The sequence below is a fragment of the Myxocyprinus asiaticus genome, chromosome 12 (genome assembly GCF_019703515.2).
Source record: "Myxocyprinus asiaticus isolate MX2 ecotype Aquarium Trade chromosome 12, UBuf_Myxa_2, whole genome shotgun sequence".
NCBI classification, from domain to species: Eukaryota; Metazoa; Chordata; class Actinopteri; order Cypriniformes; family Catostomidae; genus Myxocyprinus; species Myxocyprinus asiaticus.
Genome location: NC_059355.1, coordinates 46223287 through 46241430, shown reverse-complemented (window position 1 = coordinate 46241430; position 18144 = coordinate 46223287). Strand labels below are relative to the sequence as shown.

The 18144-nt window shown below is 40.4% G+C and overlaps 1 protein-coding gene across 3 annotated transcripts in view; it reads right to left on the bottom strand.

The window, feature by feature from the left end:
* Positions 1-18144, bottom strand: part of LOC127449485 (angiopoietin-4-like) — a 69554-nt gene that overhangs the window by 22941 nt on the left and 28469 nt on the right. For all 3 annotated transcript variants that reach the window (XM_051712952.1, XM_051712953.1, XM_051712954.1), the window contains 3 exons: positions 14338-14493; positions 13543-13664; positions 2706-2938 (listed from right to left, as the gene is read on the bottom strand). In XM_051712952.1, coding sequence (XP_051568912.1) covers positions 2706-2938; positions 13543-13664; positions 14338-14493 — 511 coding nt within the window. The remainder of the gene's footprint in view (positions 1-2705; positions 2939-13542; positions 13665-14337; positions 14494-18144) is intronic.

Here is an 18144-nt window from a genome sequence, read left to right as displayed (position 1 = left end):
ACATGTGCTTCAGACAGGTTGAGCTGTGTTGCTATTGTGAGAATGCTGGTTTGAATCGAAAAAAATAAAAAAATAAAATAAAAATAAAAAACATCCAAACCTACAAGGGGGAATTCTTCAAGATTGAACTGTGGCCACTTATAGCATTGTTTATTTGCATGCACACCACTGTGATCTAGACAACTGGATCAGCTCTTTAAAATGCCAAAAGTGTGCTTGACTACACTATGTGCCTGGACTTACAGTGTGTTCAGTTATAACGCTCTATCATTTTATCATCATTTGATTAATTACTGCTGCTGTAATCAACAGAAAATATACACAAACATTAACAAACGTTAATGCGGAAGGCAAATAGCGCTTTTGTGAATAAGGCAAATTCTATAATAAGCCTCATTTACATATATAAGAGGTGTGTTTGCATTGAAAAAAATTACAATGACATACATATGAATGACGTAGCACTAAACCAGCGCATAAAGCACTTCATCAAGTTGGACTGGGAATGGTTGGTGAAAGAAACAGATTTTTGCGCTGAAAAAATCTGTAGCACTTTCAGTGCAAAATTCTGCATCTTATTCACTTACCACCCACAATCTAGTAAGTGCAATCCATCTTGAGGATCTTGCTGCACAAACATGCCTCTTCTCTATGTACAGTAAAGGGTCATTATAGATTGCGCTTCATTCCCAAAGTTCGTCCGATGCAATAAACATTGCGCTTTTTCCGCCCGAGGAAAGTTAATTTTATTTAAAGGAGATGTTTGTGTGCATTTTCTATCGATTATGGCAGTATTCTTTCTTTTAATAATGATCAAATGATAGAGAAGAGCGTTATAACCTGAAATACAGTATATCCAGATGCGCGGTGTATACTAGTGCACTTTCAAGATGTCAAAGAGATGATTCAGGTGTCTGGATCACAGTAGTGGAGTGATGCTGTAAAATCCAGGCGCAGTGTGTCAGATTGCAGTAGTCTGCTGTATCCTCTGCTATATAGTGCTCAGAACCGGCCTGCAAGATTGGAACTGTTTGTGCAAATTGCATTCAGGGCAGGTTCTGTGAGCGTGTTTTCGCTGTTGCCTGATCTGCATAATTCCTTTAGAGAATCAGGCGGTAAACCAGCGCAGACAGCCTGTGCAAATAAACAGCGCTTTTACCAGGCTCAATTTATTCTTAGTGAATTCCCCCTGTGGGTTCTAAAAATAAGATTGATATTCATTACATATTTTCAACTTTTCAAATATAAAAGTCTTAGTCGTCTGAACTGAGATGAGTCATTTAAACACTTTCTTCCAACAGAATATGTTTGTTCATCAAGCTTCTGAAAGCTTATTTAAAAAAATTCAGTACATTTGGTTCTTAGAGTAAACCTCCACATGGGCATTTATAACCTGACATGTTTTCAGTTCATATAAATAGTCAGTCTTAATTTGGCAGAGCTTATCAGCATGTTCTGTTATGACGCATGTGAACTTCATCCAAGACTCGAGAGCACAATGCCAAAGACATCAGCAGTTTATCCTCTCTCTCTCTCTCTCTCTCTCTCTCAATGAATCATGGCTGCCGATTTATCATTAGTGTCAGTTTTAATTAACCAGAAATTTGAGATCATATAAGAATTTGCCACCATATTTACAGGCTATTGTAACCCCCATTCATTGATCAATGAATCTATCTATCTATCTATCTATCTATCTATCTATCTATCTATCTATCTATCTATCTATCTCTCTGTCTGTCTGTCTGTCCGTCTGCCTGTCTGTCCTAAATCGTCTACTTTCTTTTTGTCACTACACTGTAAAAAAAGGTAAGAATACTACAGAAAAAAAAAAATGTTAATATGGTTACCTTACCATATAAGGTAAAAATAATAATGGAATATGTAAAAAAATTATTTAGTAATTATTTTTTATTTTACTGTAAAATAATGTTTTTTTTTTTTTTTTTTTTTTTTTTTAAGATGCAAAAAGTATGAATTACCTAATATTTTGTTTGGTAAACTGTTATTAAAATTAAGGCGAAAAACAATCAGGCATTCCCAAATGTCTCTGCGTGACCCATCACATTTGATTGTATTTTATTAATATATTCCTGTTTCTTCTTATTTTTGATATTGGATATGTACATTGGGTGTTTTATGTTAAATTGTATGCTCTTTTGTTAATGTTTATTGCAGTATTTTAGTGTTATGTATAACCCCAATGGTGTTTTGTCTTTGCATGGGCAACACTGTGTAGTTTCTTTACATGTTAATTGTCATCAAGCCATCATGTGGCCTTTTGTTTACCATGTATGTTACTATGGTGGTTAACAGTTTATTTTACAGTGCAAAGCAGGTTTCCGTAGTTCCAGGTTAGTTTATTAATATTATATAATTTAATTATAATAGTTGTGAACTATACAGGCACTTCCGTAATGCCCCAAATATTGTCACTGTATTTTTTATTTTTGGTATAGTTCTGGCAAACACAGCTGCCAGTTTTTTACTGAAAATGTTGTTTACATGTATGAAAAACTGGCATTTTATCCTGAGCTCTGCCATACATGTATTACACCTGTGTGAATAATTTTATGTACTATTACATTTCCCACAATTTGTGATGACAATAATATGCAAACAATACATTACATCAAAGAACTAATGAAATCTAGTGTGTCCAGACGTGTTCACGTGTGCATTCTTCAACGTGTGTGTATTGTTACCTGTCCCTGCAGACACCAGGCCAATGAGTGTGTGTACAGACTTAATGAGCTGTTGATGTTGTCTTTGCAGGGCTGAGTTATTACTGCTGGCTGCTCTCAGCTGTCTCTCCAGAGACGTTATTGCAGCTGTCTGTCTTTTCACCAGGTCATGCAGTCTCTCTTTCTCTTCCCTGATGTCCTCCAGCTCTGTCCTCTGCTGTGACTCCAGTACTAAGACTTTACTCTCCAAACAACTAAGGAAATAACACAACATAAAATACATTCACAAATGACTGAAGGGATGGTTCTTGTAGCAGTTTGTTCAACTTAGCATGGGGAATGTGATTCACGAAAACACTTTTATCAATAGTTTAAGCCGAAAATCATAGAGAAGCTTTTTAGAAGGCCTTTGGCTTTGTTGACTTCTTATGAGGTCACAATCTACAGATGTTTTTTTTTTAGAAATATGTAGATGAAGCAGGAATGGATGCTGTCATTAGGCCTCCTTGTGATGGATAACCAGGGCTGTAGCAAGGTTATCTGGGACCCCTGACTGTATATTGCTCTGGGCCCCTTTCCTTTTAAAAAATACAGTTTAGAATTTGTTGTGAGGCCCCCTGGACTGAAAGACTGACATACAAGTTTGTTAAAGAAATGTCTACTAAGGTGTTAAATTGTGGCTGATGCAGGGTAAATAAATGACATAAATTGATATGTCTGGAACAGAATTTTTCTTTTTACCCAAATCTGGGGAAAGCACTTTAAAAAGAACAATAATAATAATACAATAAAATAAAATAAGTAATAATAAAAATAATATAAAAACACAGGACTCTTCGACTACTTTCTTTTAAGGGCCAGACTGTGCAGATGAAAATTTAAGGGGGACCAGACATTTTTCACAGAATTAATGGTAACACTTTACAGTAAGATTCCTTTGTAGACATTAATAAATGCATTAGGGATCATGAACTAACAATGAACAATACTTTTACAGCATTTATTAATCTTTGTTAATTAGTTTATAAAAATACAGTTGTTCATTGTTAGTTCATGTTAGTTCATAGTGCATTAAATAATGTTAACAAATGCTACTTTTGATTTTTAATAATGTTGAAATTAACATTAACCAAGATTAATAAATACTGTAAAAGTATTGTTCATTGTTAGTTAATGTTAACCTATGTAGTTAACTAATGTTATAAAATGGTACCTTATTGTAAAGTGTTACCATATTAACATAACATGAAAAACTAAATTAAACACCGTTGATAATGTGCAAATATATACATAAAAATAGTAAAGGGCATTCAGTAAAGGTTCTGCCATAAATTTCTTACATTTACAAATTAAGAATATATATATACAGGGCTCGACATAAAGCATTGTCATGTGTTTGTTCAAGTAAAAAAGTTGCTTGTCCAGAGACAAAAACAAAAGAAAGCATTTAAGAAGAAAAAAAAAAGAAAAAAAAAGAAGAAAAGCCTCCATTATCCTCATTTACACCTAATAGAGATTAAGAACACAGTGCAGAAAGACGGTAAATCATTACTCACCCTCAAGCCTGTATGAATTTGTCTCTTCTGAAGAACACAAAATGTGACTTTTGGCAGAATGTTAGTCACTGTCACTATTCACTGGCACTGAATCTTTTTTTTTTTTCCCATTAAATAAAAGAGAACTGAGACTGAAACTAACATTCTCCCTAACATCTCCTTTTGAGTTCCACGGAAGACAGAAAGTCAGACAGGTTTGGAACAACATAAAGGTGAGTAATGATGACATAATTGTTGGTAACACTTTCATTAACATTAGATATTGCATTAGCTATTATGAACTAACAATGAACAATATTTTACAGCATTTATCAATCTTAATGTTAGTTACTTAAAAAAAAAAAAAAAAAAAAAAAAAAAAAAAACAATTGCTCATTGTTAGTTCATAGTGCATGAACATCTTGGTTACTGTCGTAACCTCCGTTCCCTGATGGAGGGAACGAGATGTTGTGTTGATGTAGTGACACTAGGGGTCGCCCCTTGGGAGCCCCAAACATCTTTGAGAAAAGGCCAATGAGAATTGGCTAGTGGAATTTGCATGACACTCCCCTAGACATACGGGTATAAAAGGAGCTGGCTCGCAACCACTCATTCAGGTTTTGTGCTGAGGAGCCGAGACAGGGTCCCGGCCATTTCAGCCGGTAGTACAGCGATTGTGGCAGGGTTGACACAACGTCTCGTTCCCTCCATCAGGGAACGGAGGTTACGACAGTAACCGAGACGTTCCCCTTCTGTCACTCACTCGACGTTGTGTCGATGTAGTGACACTAGGGGTCCCTATACGAAATGCCACAACTAGCTCGACCGTGTTACGTGGACTGCCGGTGCAGGTGCTAGCAAGCTGCTGCGTGCGTAGTAGCAGGTGCACCGGTCTGCACATAGCTTCCCCCAACGCCCCAAAAAACATTGTATAGTTCCTCACATCCCTGGGGGTGAAGAGACGTATCTAGTATGGGAGCAGGCCGCGCCAGCCGCTGCCTTTTCTCTCTGTGTTTTCTCTTCACAGAGTATTCAGTTATTCGGCTGGGGCCATTTTAATGCTCAATATATTTGCGCTGGGGAAAGGTGTTCTTTTCCTATCCTATTCTTTCAGGTGGAAGAGACCCCGCGGAGACCACATCCTGTCCGGCGGGGAGGTAACATGTGGCAAGCACGTCATGTGGGCTCAGAGCCGCACATGGAAGAGGTGCGGTGGTAGGTCCTGCCTGAAAGGGGAGGAGCTCTACAAACACGGCGACCAGGAAAGAGAGGGCTCTGTCGAAGGGAGACACAGGTCTGCCGACAGGGAGACCGTGCTGTGGAATATACATCACAGGTGTTTACCGGATTAACCTGCACCTGTGGAGCACCTACCTCAGTAAAGGCATATTAGCACACGTACTGGTTCCGGCTGTGAATTCCACCGCTGAATTTGCGAGCCACAGGGCTAGGGAGGAAGGACATCCAGGGTTCACGGGTTCGTGAACTCGCATGGGAAAAGAAGCGCACATCTTCACCTCTTTGGAGGGGAAAGGCGCTATACGCAAGTGATACACCCGGCCAGCTGTCCGTATTCCCGAACTTACCTTTTCTTACCTGACAGAACATGGGACGAAACCGGCTCAACCCGGAGATTGTAAAATCTCACGAAGGTATTGTGTGTCGCCCAGCCCGCTGCCCTGCAGTTGTCTGCTAGAGAGGTGCCATGGGCCAGTGCCCACGAGGATGCCAGACTCCTTGTGGAGTGTGCTTGTATTCCCGAAGGGGCGGGCATGGCCTGGGCCTGGTATGCCATAGCAATGGCATCCACAATCCAGTGGGCAAGCCTCTGTTTGGAGACAGCGTTCCCTTTCCACTGTCCGCCAAAGCAGACAAAGAGCTGCTCAGAGCGTCTAAAGCTCTGTGTGCGATCCAAGTAGATGCGCAAAGTAAGCACTGGACACAGCAACGACAGGGCTGGGTCTGCCTCCTACTGGGTCAGTGCTTGCAGGTTCACCACCTGATCCCTGAAGGAGGTTGTGGGAACCTTGGGCACATAGCCCGGCCGGGGTCTCAGGATTACTTGAAAGTCACCCGGACCGAACTCCAGGCAGGTATCGCTCAGAGAGAATGCTTGCAGGTCCCCAACCCTCATGATGGAGGTGAGCGCTATCAGGAGGGCCAACTTCAAGGAGAGGGCTTTCAACTCGACTAGTGGCTCAAAGGGGGCTCTGCAAAGGCCCAGGAGGACCACAGAGAGATCCCATGAGGGGAACAGGTGTGGCCTAGGAGGATTCAGCTTCCCTAAGGACTTACCGTCCACTGTATCATGGTGTACCGCTATGGCGACCACAAACACTTTCAAGGTGGAGGGGGACAGCCGTTCTTCCAGCCTCTCCTGCAGGAAGGAAAGCACTAACCCATCTCTGAGCTCGGGAAGAACACCAATTCGCAAACTGACGCCACTTCAGGGTATGGGGGCTCTACGCTGGGGCTGAGAATTGGGCTCGTGCTGAGGCGGAGCCGTCTGGGCTTTCACCGCTGCAGGGGGATGACCTCGGCGAGCAGACGGGATACAGGATCTTGAGGTGCGCCAAGATGTGTTGTATAGCCTCCATCTGCTTCCTCACCGCCGAGAACTGCTGGGCGAAGTCCTCGATGGTGTCGCCGAATAGGCCGATCTGGGAGATGGGGGCGTTGAGAAAGCGAACCTTGTGCGTGTCCCTCATCTCGACCAGATTCAGCCACAGGTGGTGTTCCTGGACCACAAGGGTGGAAATCGCCTGCCCGAGTGCTCGTGCTTTGACCTTCGTCACCCGGAGGGCGAGGTCGGTTGCCGAGTGCAGCTTCTGCATCACATCAGGATCAGGACTACCCACGTGCAGTTCCTTTAGTGCCTTGGCCTGGTGTACTTGAAGGAGGGCCATAGCACGCAGGGCAGAGGCGGCCTGACCAGTGGTGCTGTAGGCTTTGGCCGTCAGAGACGACATCGTCCTACAGGCCTTGGAAGGGAGTGCCGGGCGATCCTGCCAGGTGGCTGCGCTTTGCGGGCACAGGTGCACCGCAACCGCCTTATCCACCTGAGGGACCTCTGTATACCCGTGGGCCGCCCCGCCATCGAGGGTAGTGAGAGTGGACAAGCTGGGAGGTCGGTTTCGGGCAGAAAAAAGGTGCCCTCCATGACCTCGTCAGCTCATTGTGCACTTCCAGGAAGAAAGGGACCCGGGGGGGGGGGGTGGCTGTGAGCGGCGCCCCGAACCCAGGAACCAATCATCTAGCCGCGAGGGCTCAAGGGAGGGTGGAAGGTTCCACTCCGACCCGACACACATGGTGGCCTAGGCAAGCATGGCGGTCATCTTGCCGTCAGCCTCAGACTGGGCGGGCCGACCCGAAGGTGGCAGCCGAGTCGAGTCCTCGGCATCTGACATCGCCAGTACGCTCTCCGATGCAGCGATCGAGCACTCATCCCACTCTGGAGCTCCGAAAGGGACACTAAGCTGGCCCTGGGGTGAGCTGGTCTCCTCTCGGAACTCGCTGGGGCAAACGAGCATGCTGGGGAATGGGAGGTCCACGGGGATTTACCCAGCGGAGCCGCACCCATTGAAGCCCCCAAATCACCTCTACGCTCTTGTACCCGGAGGTAGAAGGCACGGCGCGGGGGGGCGGCTAGAGTGGCTTTCCCCCGGAAGAAGGAAAGCCGTGACTGCAACGTTGCCATGGTCATATTCTTGCAATGAGAACATGAACCATCCATGAATGCTGCCTCAGTGTGATTACGACCCAGACACGTGAGGCAGTGCCCATGGCCGTCGGAAGCGGAGAGATAGCGACCGCATCCAGGAATCACACAAAGACGGAAAGGAATCTTGAAAAAGAGGTGTCTTTAAAAAGACGTTCACGTCAATGTGTTTGCTCTAATAGAGAAAATACACTCTTTGCAGGAATATAAACTCTCTTAGCACTGTCGAAGTGCCCAGGGGCGTAATCTGCACAGATCTGTGCAGAAGGAGAGAAAAGCTGCTGGAATGCGCCGTATATCCAACAGCAAACGCTTCTTGGGAGGTGAATGAACCGGTAGTGGAAGACAAAAATCTGAATGAGTGGTTGCGAGCCAGCTCCTTTTATACCTGTATGTCTGGGGGAGTGGCTTGCAGATTCTACTCGCCAATTCTCATTGGCCTTTTCTCAATGATCTGAGGTGTTTGGGGCTCCCAAGGGTGACCCCTAGTGCCACTACATTGACACAACGTCAAGTGAGTGACAGAAGGGGAACTAATGTTAACATAAACAACTTTTTATTTTAATGTACACTGGCAGCCAAAAGTTTGGAATAATGTACAGATTTTGCTCTTATGGAAAGAAATTGGTACTTTTATTCACCAAAGTGGCATTCAGCTGATCATAATATATAGTTAGGACATTAATAACGTGAAAAGTTACTATTACAATTTGAAAAAAAAAGAAAATGTTCAGAACTTCTTAAACTACTTCAAAGAGTTCTCATTAAAAAATTCTCCACATGCAGCAATGACAGCTTTGCAGATCCTTGGCATTCTAGCTGTCAGTTTGTCCAGATACTCAGGTGACATTTCACCCCACGCTTCCTGTAGCAATTGTCATAGATGTGGCTGTCTTGTCGGGCACTTCTCACACACCTTACAGTCTAGCTAATCCCACAAAAGCTCAATGGGGTTAAGATCCATAACACTCTTTTCCAATTATCTGTTGTCCAATGTCTGTGTTTCTTTGCCCACTCTAACCTTTTCTTTTTGATTTTCTGTTTCAAAAGTGGCTTTTTCTTTGCAATTCTTCCCATAAGGCCTGCACCCCTGAGTCTTCTCTTTACTGTTGTACATGAAACTGGTGTTGAGCGGGTAGAATTCAATGAAGCTGTCAGCTGAGGACATGTGAGGCATCTATTTCTCAAACTAGAGACTCTGATGTACTTATCCTCTTGTTTCGTTGTACATCTGGGCCTTCCACATCTCTTTCTGTCCTTGTTAGAGCCAGTTGTCCTTTGTCTTTGAAGACTGTAGTGTACACCTTTGTATGAAATCTTCCGTTTTTTGGCAATTTCAAGCATTGTATAGCCTTCATTCCTCAAAACAATTATTGACTGATGAGTTTCTAGAGAAAGCTGTTTCTTTTTTGCCATTTTTGACCTAATATTGACCTTAAGAGAAGCCAGTCTATTGCATACTGTGGCAACTCAAAAACAAACACAATGTTAAGCTTCATTTAACAAACCAAATAGCTTTCAACTGTGTTTGATATAATGGCAAGTGATTTTCTAGTACCAAATCAGCAATTTAGCATGATTATTCAAGGATAATGTGTTGGAGTGATGGCTGCTGGAAATGGGGCCTGTCTAGATTTGATCAAAAATGACTTTTTTCAAATAGTGATGGTGCTGTTTTTTACATCAGTAATGTCCTGACTATACTTTGTGATCAGCTGAATGCCACTTTGGTGAATTAAAGTACCAATTTCCTTCTGAAACAGCTAAATCTGTACATTATTCCAAACTTTTGGCCGCCAGTGTATAAAAATGTATTAATATACTTGCAACAAAGTTCTTAGTTTTCGTTGAAAAGGAAAAAGCGGAAGACGGCGAGATCCAACTCAAAAGGGGCTTTATTTCCAACACTTTCACAGACTCAAATATCACACTTTTCAGTGTACACACTCAATAATGCTTTTCAGCACAACAGAAATATTGCACGCTGGAACATTCTGCTCCGTGCAGCTCTCTCCCCCTCACTGGTATCTGGCTCGCTCTTAAAAGCCCGTCACCACTCTCACTGCAATGACAAACAGCTGTTAGACAATCACTGCCAGGTGATGATCCTTACCGTTCTCATCTCCTGATCTCCCTCTCCATTCACAAACTGTCTCTCAACCACACCCCCACTACCACAATACTGTATGTTGGAATTAACATTAACCAAGATTAATAAATTATATAAAAGTGGTGTTTATTGTTAGTTCATGTTAACTGATGTAGTTAACTAACATTATGGAACCTTTATGCATTGAAAATGTTAACAGATAAAATTCTGAGAGAACCTTGCTGCTAAATCAGTTGTGTTATATATTCAAAACAGATATGCATATTAAAGATAGATAATATGTTTTCATTTTGTGTAATTTATTAATGTTATTGTATTAATATTATTATAATGTATATTGTTATATACTTATTAAAATTGACTGATTCACATGGCAGAGAAAATACCATGGATACATACATTAGATGGAGCTCTAGAAAGATGAGAGATATAACGGGTGCATAAATCTGTTTTAAGTGTTTCTCTTCACTCTACAGATGGTATGATTACACAAAGCGTTTTTGCAATTTCTGGCTATGTTGCTGTTTTATGAGGGAGCGCCACGATGTGACGAGACAAAATTAGATCTCTCCAACGTTACGCGCTTGTGATAAAGACAGCTTTGTTGATTATAAACAGGAGCAATAGTTTTATTGCATCGCTCGCTTATAAAGATGTGGTACAACACCATTCACATGTCCAATTAACAGGTTTATACCCATTTATATATGTAAAATCTAAAGTTCAGTAAATATGCGCTTCCCCACTGCTCGCACTCACAAGCTGCTGAATGCTGCAACACGAGTGCAATGCTCATGATGGTATTTCTATTTTCCGTGTATGAGCCAAGGAGCGCTAAAAGGTTTGAGCTGCTGGCGTTGGCACAACACCGGCTACACATTCACAAGCTCATATTTCATATTTCAAACTCAGCCCACTCCTGTATTCCCTGTACACACATGACTGTGTGGCAACACATAGCTCCAATGCCATCATTAAGTTTGCTGATGATACGACGGTGGTAGGTCTGATCACTGACAATGATGAAACAGCCTACAGAGAGGAGGTGCACACTCTGACATGCTGGTGTCAGGAGCACAACCTCTCCCTCTACGTCAGTAAGAACAAGGAGCTTGTGGTGGACTTCAGGAGAAAAGACAGAGAACACAGCCCCATCACCATCAATGGAGCACCAGTGGAGAGAGTCAGCAGCTTCAAGTTCCTCGGTGGCCACATCACTGAGGAACTCACATGGTCCATCCACACTGAGGCCATTGTGAAGAAGGCTCACCAACACCTCTTCTTCCTGAGATGGCTGAGGAAGTTTGGAATGAACCACCACACACTCACACGGTTCTACACCAACACTGTAGAGAGCATCCTGACTGGCTGCATCACCGCCTGGTACGGCAACAGCACCACCCTCAACCGCAAAGCCCTGCAAAGGGTGGTGTGAACTGGCAGACACATCATCGGAGGTGAGCTTCCCTCCCTCCGGGACATCTATACCAGACAGTGTGTGAAAAAATGCTTGGAGGATCATCAGAGACTCCAGCCACCCGAGCCATGGGCTGCTCTCACTGCTACCATCGGGCAGGCGGTATACCAGCATCAGGACCCGCACCAGCCGACTCCATGACAGCTTCTTCTCCCAAGCAATCAGACTTTTGAACTCTTGATCTCTCATGATAAATATACATCAGCACTGCACTTTATTAATCTCACAATGGACTGTCATAAATTATATTCTCTCTTAACAACACACTGGCAACTGACTATCAACCGACAGCCTGAATGTCAATACAGCACAATACAACCTACTGTATATTTTATATATACAATTTTTTATTTTAGTGACATATTTGTACATCAGATGATACCGATTTTTGGTATCGGAACATTTTTACAAGCACAAGTGTAAGTACAATACGTGAGCGCAGTATAGGACCCAATTCCGATACCTGTGTCTTCTAACTGTGTGTGACTTAGTGTGTAAGTGTTGAAAAATAACACCACCCCAGGGTTGAAGCCGAAAATAACTGGAAACTAAATCAGAAATCCATCTAGTCATGTAACCCAATGTTTGCTTTGTTAAATTACAGTAGACAGTCATTAAAGAAGCTTTTGTTGCCAGCTGACGAAAGGTTATGTTTATAAACTATACAAAACTGATCATTCATGATTGATTACACAAATCGTTTTGGCACAGTCAACTGGCAAGCCCCATTTAAATTCTTCGCCAGAGCTTAAAATGTGTACACAATGATTTAAGTGTTGTACTGTATATCTACTGGACGTTTGTTTATTGGCTATTATGCTATAAAGCTGACCCTGGCTAAACAAGCATTAATTCTGCAAGCAATTATGAACACTTTTTGCTTGCACAGTTGTACGTCGGCTTGGAAAGGTCGACAACTCTCTGTTCTCACTCAATACAAGCAAACATATAATATTGAATAGCTTTGGCTCATCTGTAATGTAGTGGTCCGTTATAATTGCGTCTGATGCCCCCATACAGCTACCAAAACACTGCTTACAACACAGTTCAAATGGTCATCGAAGTTGAATGACAACAAGTGTTATCTGTTTAATCTAGCATGAGTCAAGTACAAAGCTTTCTGGGAAAACCCTTTGTCCATCTTTGTAAGTGTGCAAAGGAAACTTGCCTGGGGTCTGCTTTGTGTGCTGTGCTTATTCCAGAGTTATTAAACATTATAAACAATCAATTAAATAGCTGATTATTTCCCTTTACAAAGGCTTCACCCCTGCCATGCCAACTCTCTCAGAGCAGGGCGAGTATGGGAAAATAGGGTTTTTGAGCCCAACGAGATCTCTAAGGCAGCCAAATGTTGCTATAAACTGTAAAAAGCAACTTTTGAGTTATTTAAAAATGTTATTTATTTTTTTTACCTGATTTGACCCTTAAAAAAATAGTTGTATCGGTATAACCCAATGTTGATTGTCCCCAGAGAAAAGATTGTAATGGATTACAATTCCATAATGGAGTTCTCTGTAATGTTTAATTTTTAGTATTTATGTAGTCTCAGATGTTCCTACTTTTTTTTTTTTTTTTTAAAGAGAAATGAAAATAGACACAAAAGAGACAACAGATATAGTAACAGTACAGAGCTATAAAAGTAATGTGAATAGCGTAGCGAATGATGAGAAATGTACAAATTCTCAGACTTTTGATTGCAGACTTTGGTGTCTTGGCAAATCTGAGACATTGTTGATATCTCTTTTGAAACTCTATATAGGAGACACAGTACGTGAGATTACTTGGGTCTTTTTCTAAGGAGAAGCATTTGAGAAGCAGGAGACTTCAGCAAATGTCTCCATTTTCTCTTCATTTAATCTTATTGCAGTCTAGTAGGAATTGAGACCAAAAGATCCCTTTTGTGCTTTTTCTTTCCAACTGGTTAGGTTGATGTAGTAATATTACGTAAATATATTTGTTGGCTTAAAAAACACAAATTCAAAGATAAAATCTTAAAATGATAAAAGATAAAATCTAACCTGTTCTTGTCTCGAAGTTTTGAAATTTCAGTAATCTGTGTCAAGAGTTCCTTCTCCAGTTTGCTTGTTGATAATGAATTCTCATATAACTGGATTGCAATTCTTGATGTCTGGTTCATAACCTTCAAACAAAAAAGTATTAAGAACATGAGATTAATGAAGATTTGGAATATATACTGTATATATATTTATATATATATTCATCAGCCCTATATATATATATATATATATATATATACAGTACTGTGCAAAAGTCTTATAAGATAAGCACATAAGATGTTTCACAAAAACATTTGTCTTAAGATGGTTATTTATATCTTCAGCTTTAGTGTGTCAATAGAAAATATACATTTTAAACTCCCAAACATTACTTTTGCAAATAGAATAGAATAGAAGAACAGGGAGCTCTGCAACAAATAGCATGGCCCCAACAGAACATAGAGTCAGTCTGAGATTACATGAAGAGACAGAAGCAGTTGAGACAGCCTAAATAGATAGAAGAACTGTGTTTAGAACATCCTATCTGCCAACAACCAAGAAAAACTGTGTCCAGGTGACTTAGGAGAATTGGTGCTGTTTTGAAGGCAAAGGTGGTCACACCGAATATTGATTTAGCTTTTTTTTTTTTTTATGTTTACTGGACTTTGTATGACGTTTATTGATAAATGAAATCTTTTTATGGCATTATTTTTGATTTAGTATTGCCACTGATGCAAAGACTGTGTTCTGTGATTCTCATTAATCTGCTTTTTCACAATTTTGCATGTTGTGACAGTTGGTGTCAAATATAGTTACCTTGGCCTCAACTACATTGAGTTTCCTGGTTTGCTCTACAGTCTGTGTGAGCAGGTTGGTGCCGATCTCCAGCATCGTGGCTGTCTGGTTATGGACTGCATCTGCCTGGATATGCACCATTCCCGTCTTTACATTCTGCTGAATGTAGTTTTCTAACTGTTGACAAAACGAATAAAAATGAGAAACAGAGTAAGTGACGTAGTCATTGTGTTATTGCACCTGGCAAAATTGTTGGCAACCAAATGACAAATTGACTCTCAAATCACGAGGAAATTACTGTATTTTTGCTATACTGTGCTTTTTATTATATAGGAATTATTACTGTATTTCCCACAGTGTGCTTGACCGGAGCTTGACAGCTATGGTTGCGGTCTACTTTCAATTTTATATTCTGATAAACATGTCTTTTTGTGTTTTCCATGAAATAAACCAAAAAAACAAAACTCAATCCTACAGGTTTTGATCGACATGAGGGGTCAATAGATAGGTAAAGTTTTAAGTTTGATGTTCATACAGACATTACACTAAGAAAAACAGCTAGCCAACTAGTTAGATAGTCAGACAGACTGTCACAGTGATATACTGTCACATAGATGTATGTGGCATAAATACACATAAATCTACTTATTACATGGCTCTTTGGAATACTCGAATACGTGATTGGTCAATTGCTCCATCCAGTGGTCAGATATTGCTCTGTAACAACCGCACATCCAGGGATTTAGATGTATCAGACCACTCATCCGAGTTCTGCGAGTCATCTCTCCTGCTTCTCAGATCACTGTGTGATCTCTACAAGTAAGCTAATAAAATAATTGTAACTCAAATCAATGTTTCATGTGTATTTATTTATTTATTTGGCAAGTAGTCTTGTAATTGGCTGAATATTGATGAAACTGTCATTTTTACTCAAACCGGAGGTGGATTTCAGCTGTTCAGCGATTTATTTCTTCTCACATAATTACATAATTTCAGTGCAAATCAATCTTTCATTTTTTTTGGCAAGTAGCCTTGTAATAGGCTAACTATTGAGGAGTCAAATGGACAGAACTTTGATTCACATCTGGGTCCTGATCACTCTGTTGGGGCTTGTGCAATAACAACTGGCTGACTGTACATTATTCCTTACTTAACCCACGAAAGTAGGTTTGTTTACATTTGAATTTTTGACAATTGGAGTTCGAATTCACGAACATTCTGTTGGCCCATTTGAACATTCCCTCAATGTAATTCTATGGGATTTTTCAGATTTTTTCTTGTCCACTGTATATGAAAATCATAAGTCCATTCAGTTAGAAAAGACATAGCACCCATTCAAGGATAGCCTGAAGGTTTGCTGAGTTTGGTGAATGTAGCTCGAAAGCTTTAGGATGAGTTAGTGTTAGAAATGTTGGATTTTGAAAAAACCCTAAAGAAAGTTTGTAGAATGACAGTGTGTTGGCTTCTAACCATACAGCATTCAAATTTATTTTCATTGCCATAAGTGATGAACCATTTTGGGCAAATGTTTTGCAGTTTACCTGACATCCTCAAATACTGCAAATGATCTGTGAACATTTCTGCTCCAACAACCTGAACTAAGTCTTTGTTTACATTGACAAAGCCTGATAAAAGCCCCCAGCATCCTTTAATAATGGTGGGTAAGAGCCGAAAAGTTTATTAAACACTCCCTGGTCAATGGGCTTTTATTCCTCAGGGACAAAATCCAATCTAAGACTGCAAAAACAAATATGCCATTCGTCAGCAGAATCAAACAGACCCTGAGAAAGGGACTAATTAAGAATAATTTTATCACAATGGAAATAAACATGTTGAACCCTAAAGAGAGATTTGTGCTTGATGTGGTCTGTCAGAATTTAGAGGGAGAATAAAGATATGTTTGATGTAGAGACTGCCTGATATGTCATGGTGACTACTATGAAACTAGCTACAAGCTACACTACAAGCTACTAACAAAAATTGGCTAACTAAAAAACTTCTTTTTAAATATACAACTATCCAGTTAAATAATTTATTATTCAATCAGCGCCACATTTTTATGAAAAACCAAACAATCAAACAATGAGGGTTTTTGAATGAATGAACCATTTAAATTAAGGTGACAGTATTACATTTTAAAGGATAAATTAAAACTAAATACAACTAAAACCTGGAATACACCCTAATTTTTATACTCAGATAAACAGCAGCAGCATTTAACTAAACATTTCAATGTTAAAAAAGAAGACCTAACATTCTGCACAGGAACTTCTTTGAAGAGAATCGATTTGAGTTTTTTTTTTTTTTTTTAATTTTATCATTCATTTACATGAACTGTCAGAACAAACTGATTTATGACAGTTAAGGTGAGCGTATTTGATTATTTCCTCAGTTCACTCGGCTTTAAAGCTTCTTACACAATACAATGTGACATTGAAACAGAGATGGGGACTCGAGTTAGAGACTTAGACTCGAGTCGCACTCGAGTAGCTTTTTAAAAGACTTTAGACTTAACTCCAGACTCGACATAAAATGACTTCAGACTTGACTCGACTCGACACAAAGGACTCGTGAATGTTTCAAAAACCTTAACCTTAACTATTAATATCTTAAAGGAAGAATTTGTTTTTTATTGGTATGGTTTTATTACATCTGCTTCACATTTCCCCATGTGTCATGATCGATCAGACCCTTATCATAGAATTTGATGATGTATTTCCACGTAAACCCCGAAATGTAATAAGAGTCCCATTAAACATGATGGCACCTGCCGTGCCATTTATGCTCACATTTGGTTGTGCCCTCAGAAGCAGAAACTTCAGGAAGAACACATTCTCAAAGGTCAGTCACATTAATTATCACACAAAGCTAGCTAATATTGTACCGTCGCAAACATTGTGCAGTGTAGCTACATAACGCATTAGGGTCGCCGATGCCGACCAGAGGTTGCATCAATTTAAACCTAGCGCTTTTATTAATGTTTTCGTAGTATGTAGGCTGCCTCTCCCCCCTCTCCTTCTCTCTCTCTATGTCTGTGTGTATGGGCAGGTTTAAATGGTTTACGAGGACTTTTTTTTTTAGGTTTTTTAGTGTCCCAATAATTCAAATCGCTTAAAAAACATACCAAACGATGTTTTATTGAAAATGTAAAAAGTTTTTTGTGAGGGTTAGGTTTAGGGGTAGGGTTAGGGTTAGGGGATAGAATCTATAGTTCGTACAGTATAAAAATCATTATGTCTATGGAGAGTCCTCACAATGATAGCTGCACCAACGTGTGTGCACGTGTGTGTGTGTGTGTGTTTGTGTGTGTGTGTGTGTGTGTGTGTGTGTGTGAGAGAGAGAGAGAGAGTGAGAGAGAGAGAGAGAGAGGTTTGTCCCATATTTTAGCAACTTGCAATCAGCACACACAGTTTTTTGTGGACTTAAAACAGATGGCAAGTTTTTTGTCAAAATTATACCTAATGATATGGCTGGGCAATAAAACGATATCGATATTTATAAAAAAAAAATTTTTTTTGATATCGATGATAAACTTTTGAGTAATTTTCCATATTTAGCCTATGTTCTACATTTAGAGTAGCTGATCGAAACATGTACGTGTCACAAAAAACCCAAGATGTTCGGCAAAGTAATACACACAACTAGCTAACTGAATCACAGACATGAAATCAGCCTGTTAGGTAATATTAGCAGGAAGCTCTGCTGTCATGGAAACCAATCAGGCTTGGTAGCCGCTAGCCATTAGCTAGCTATCTGGCTAATTTAATATCATTGTTTATTGAACAAGACAGCACTGACAATGCAATACAACAACTGTCGACTGAACAC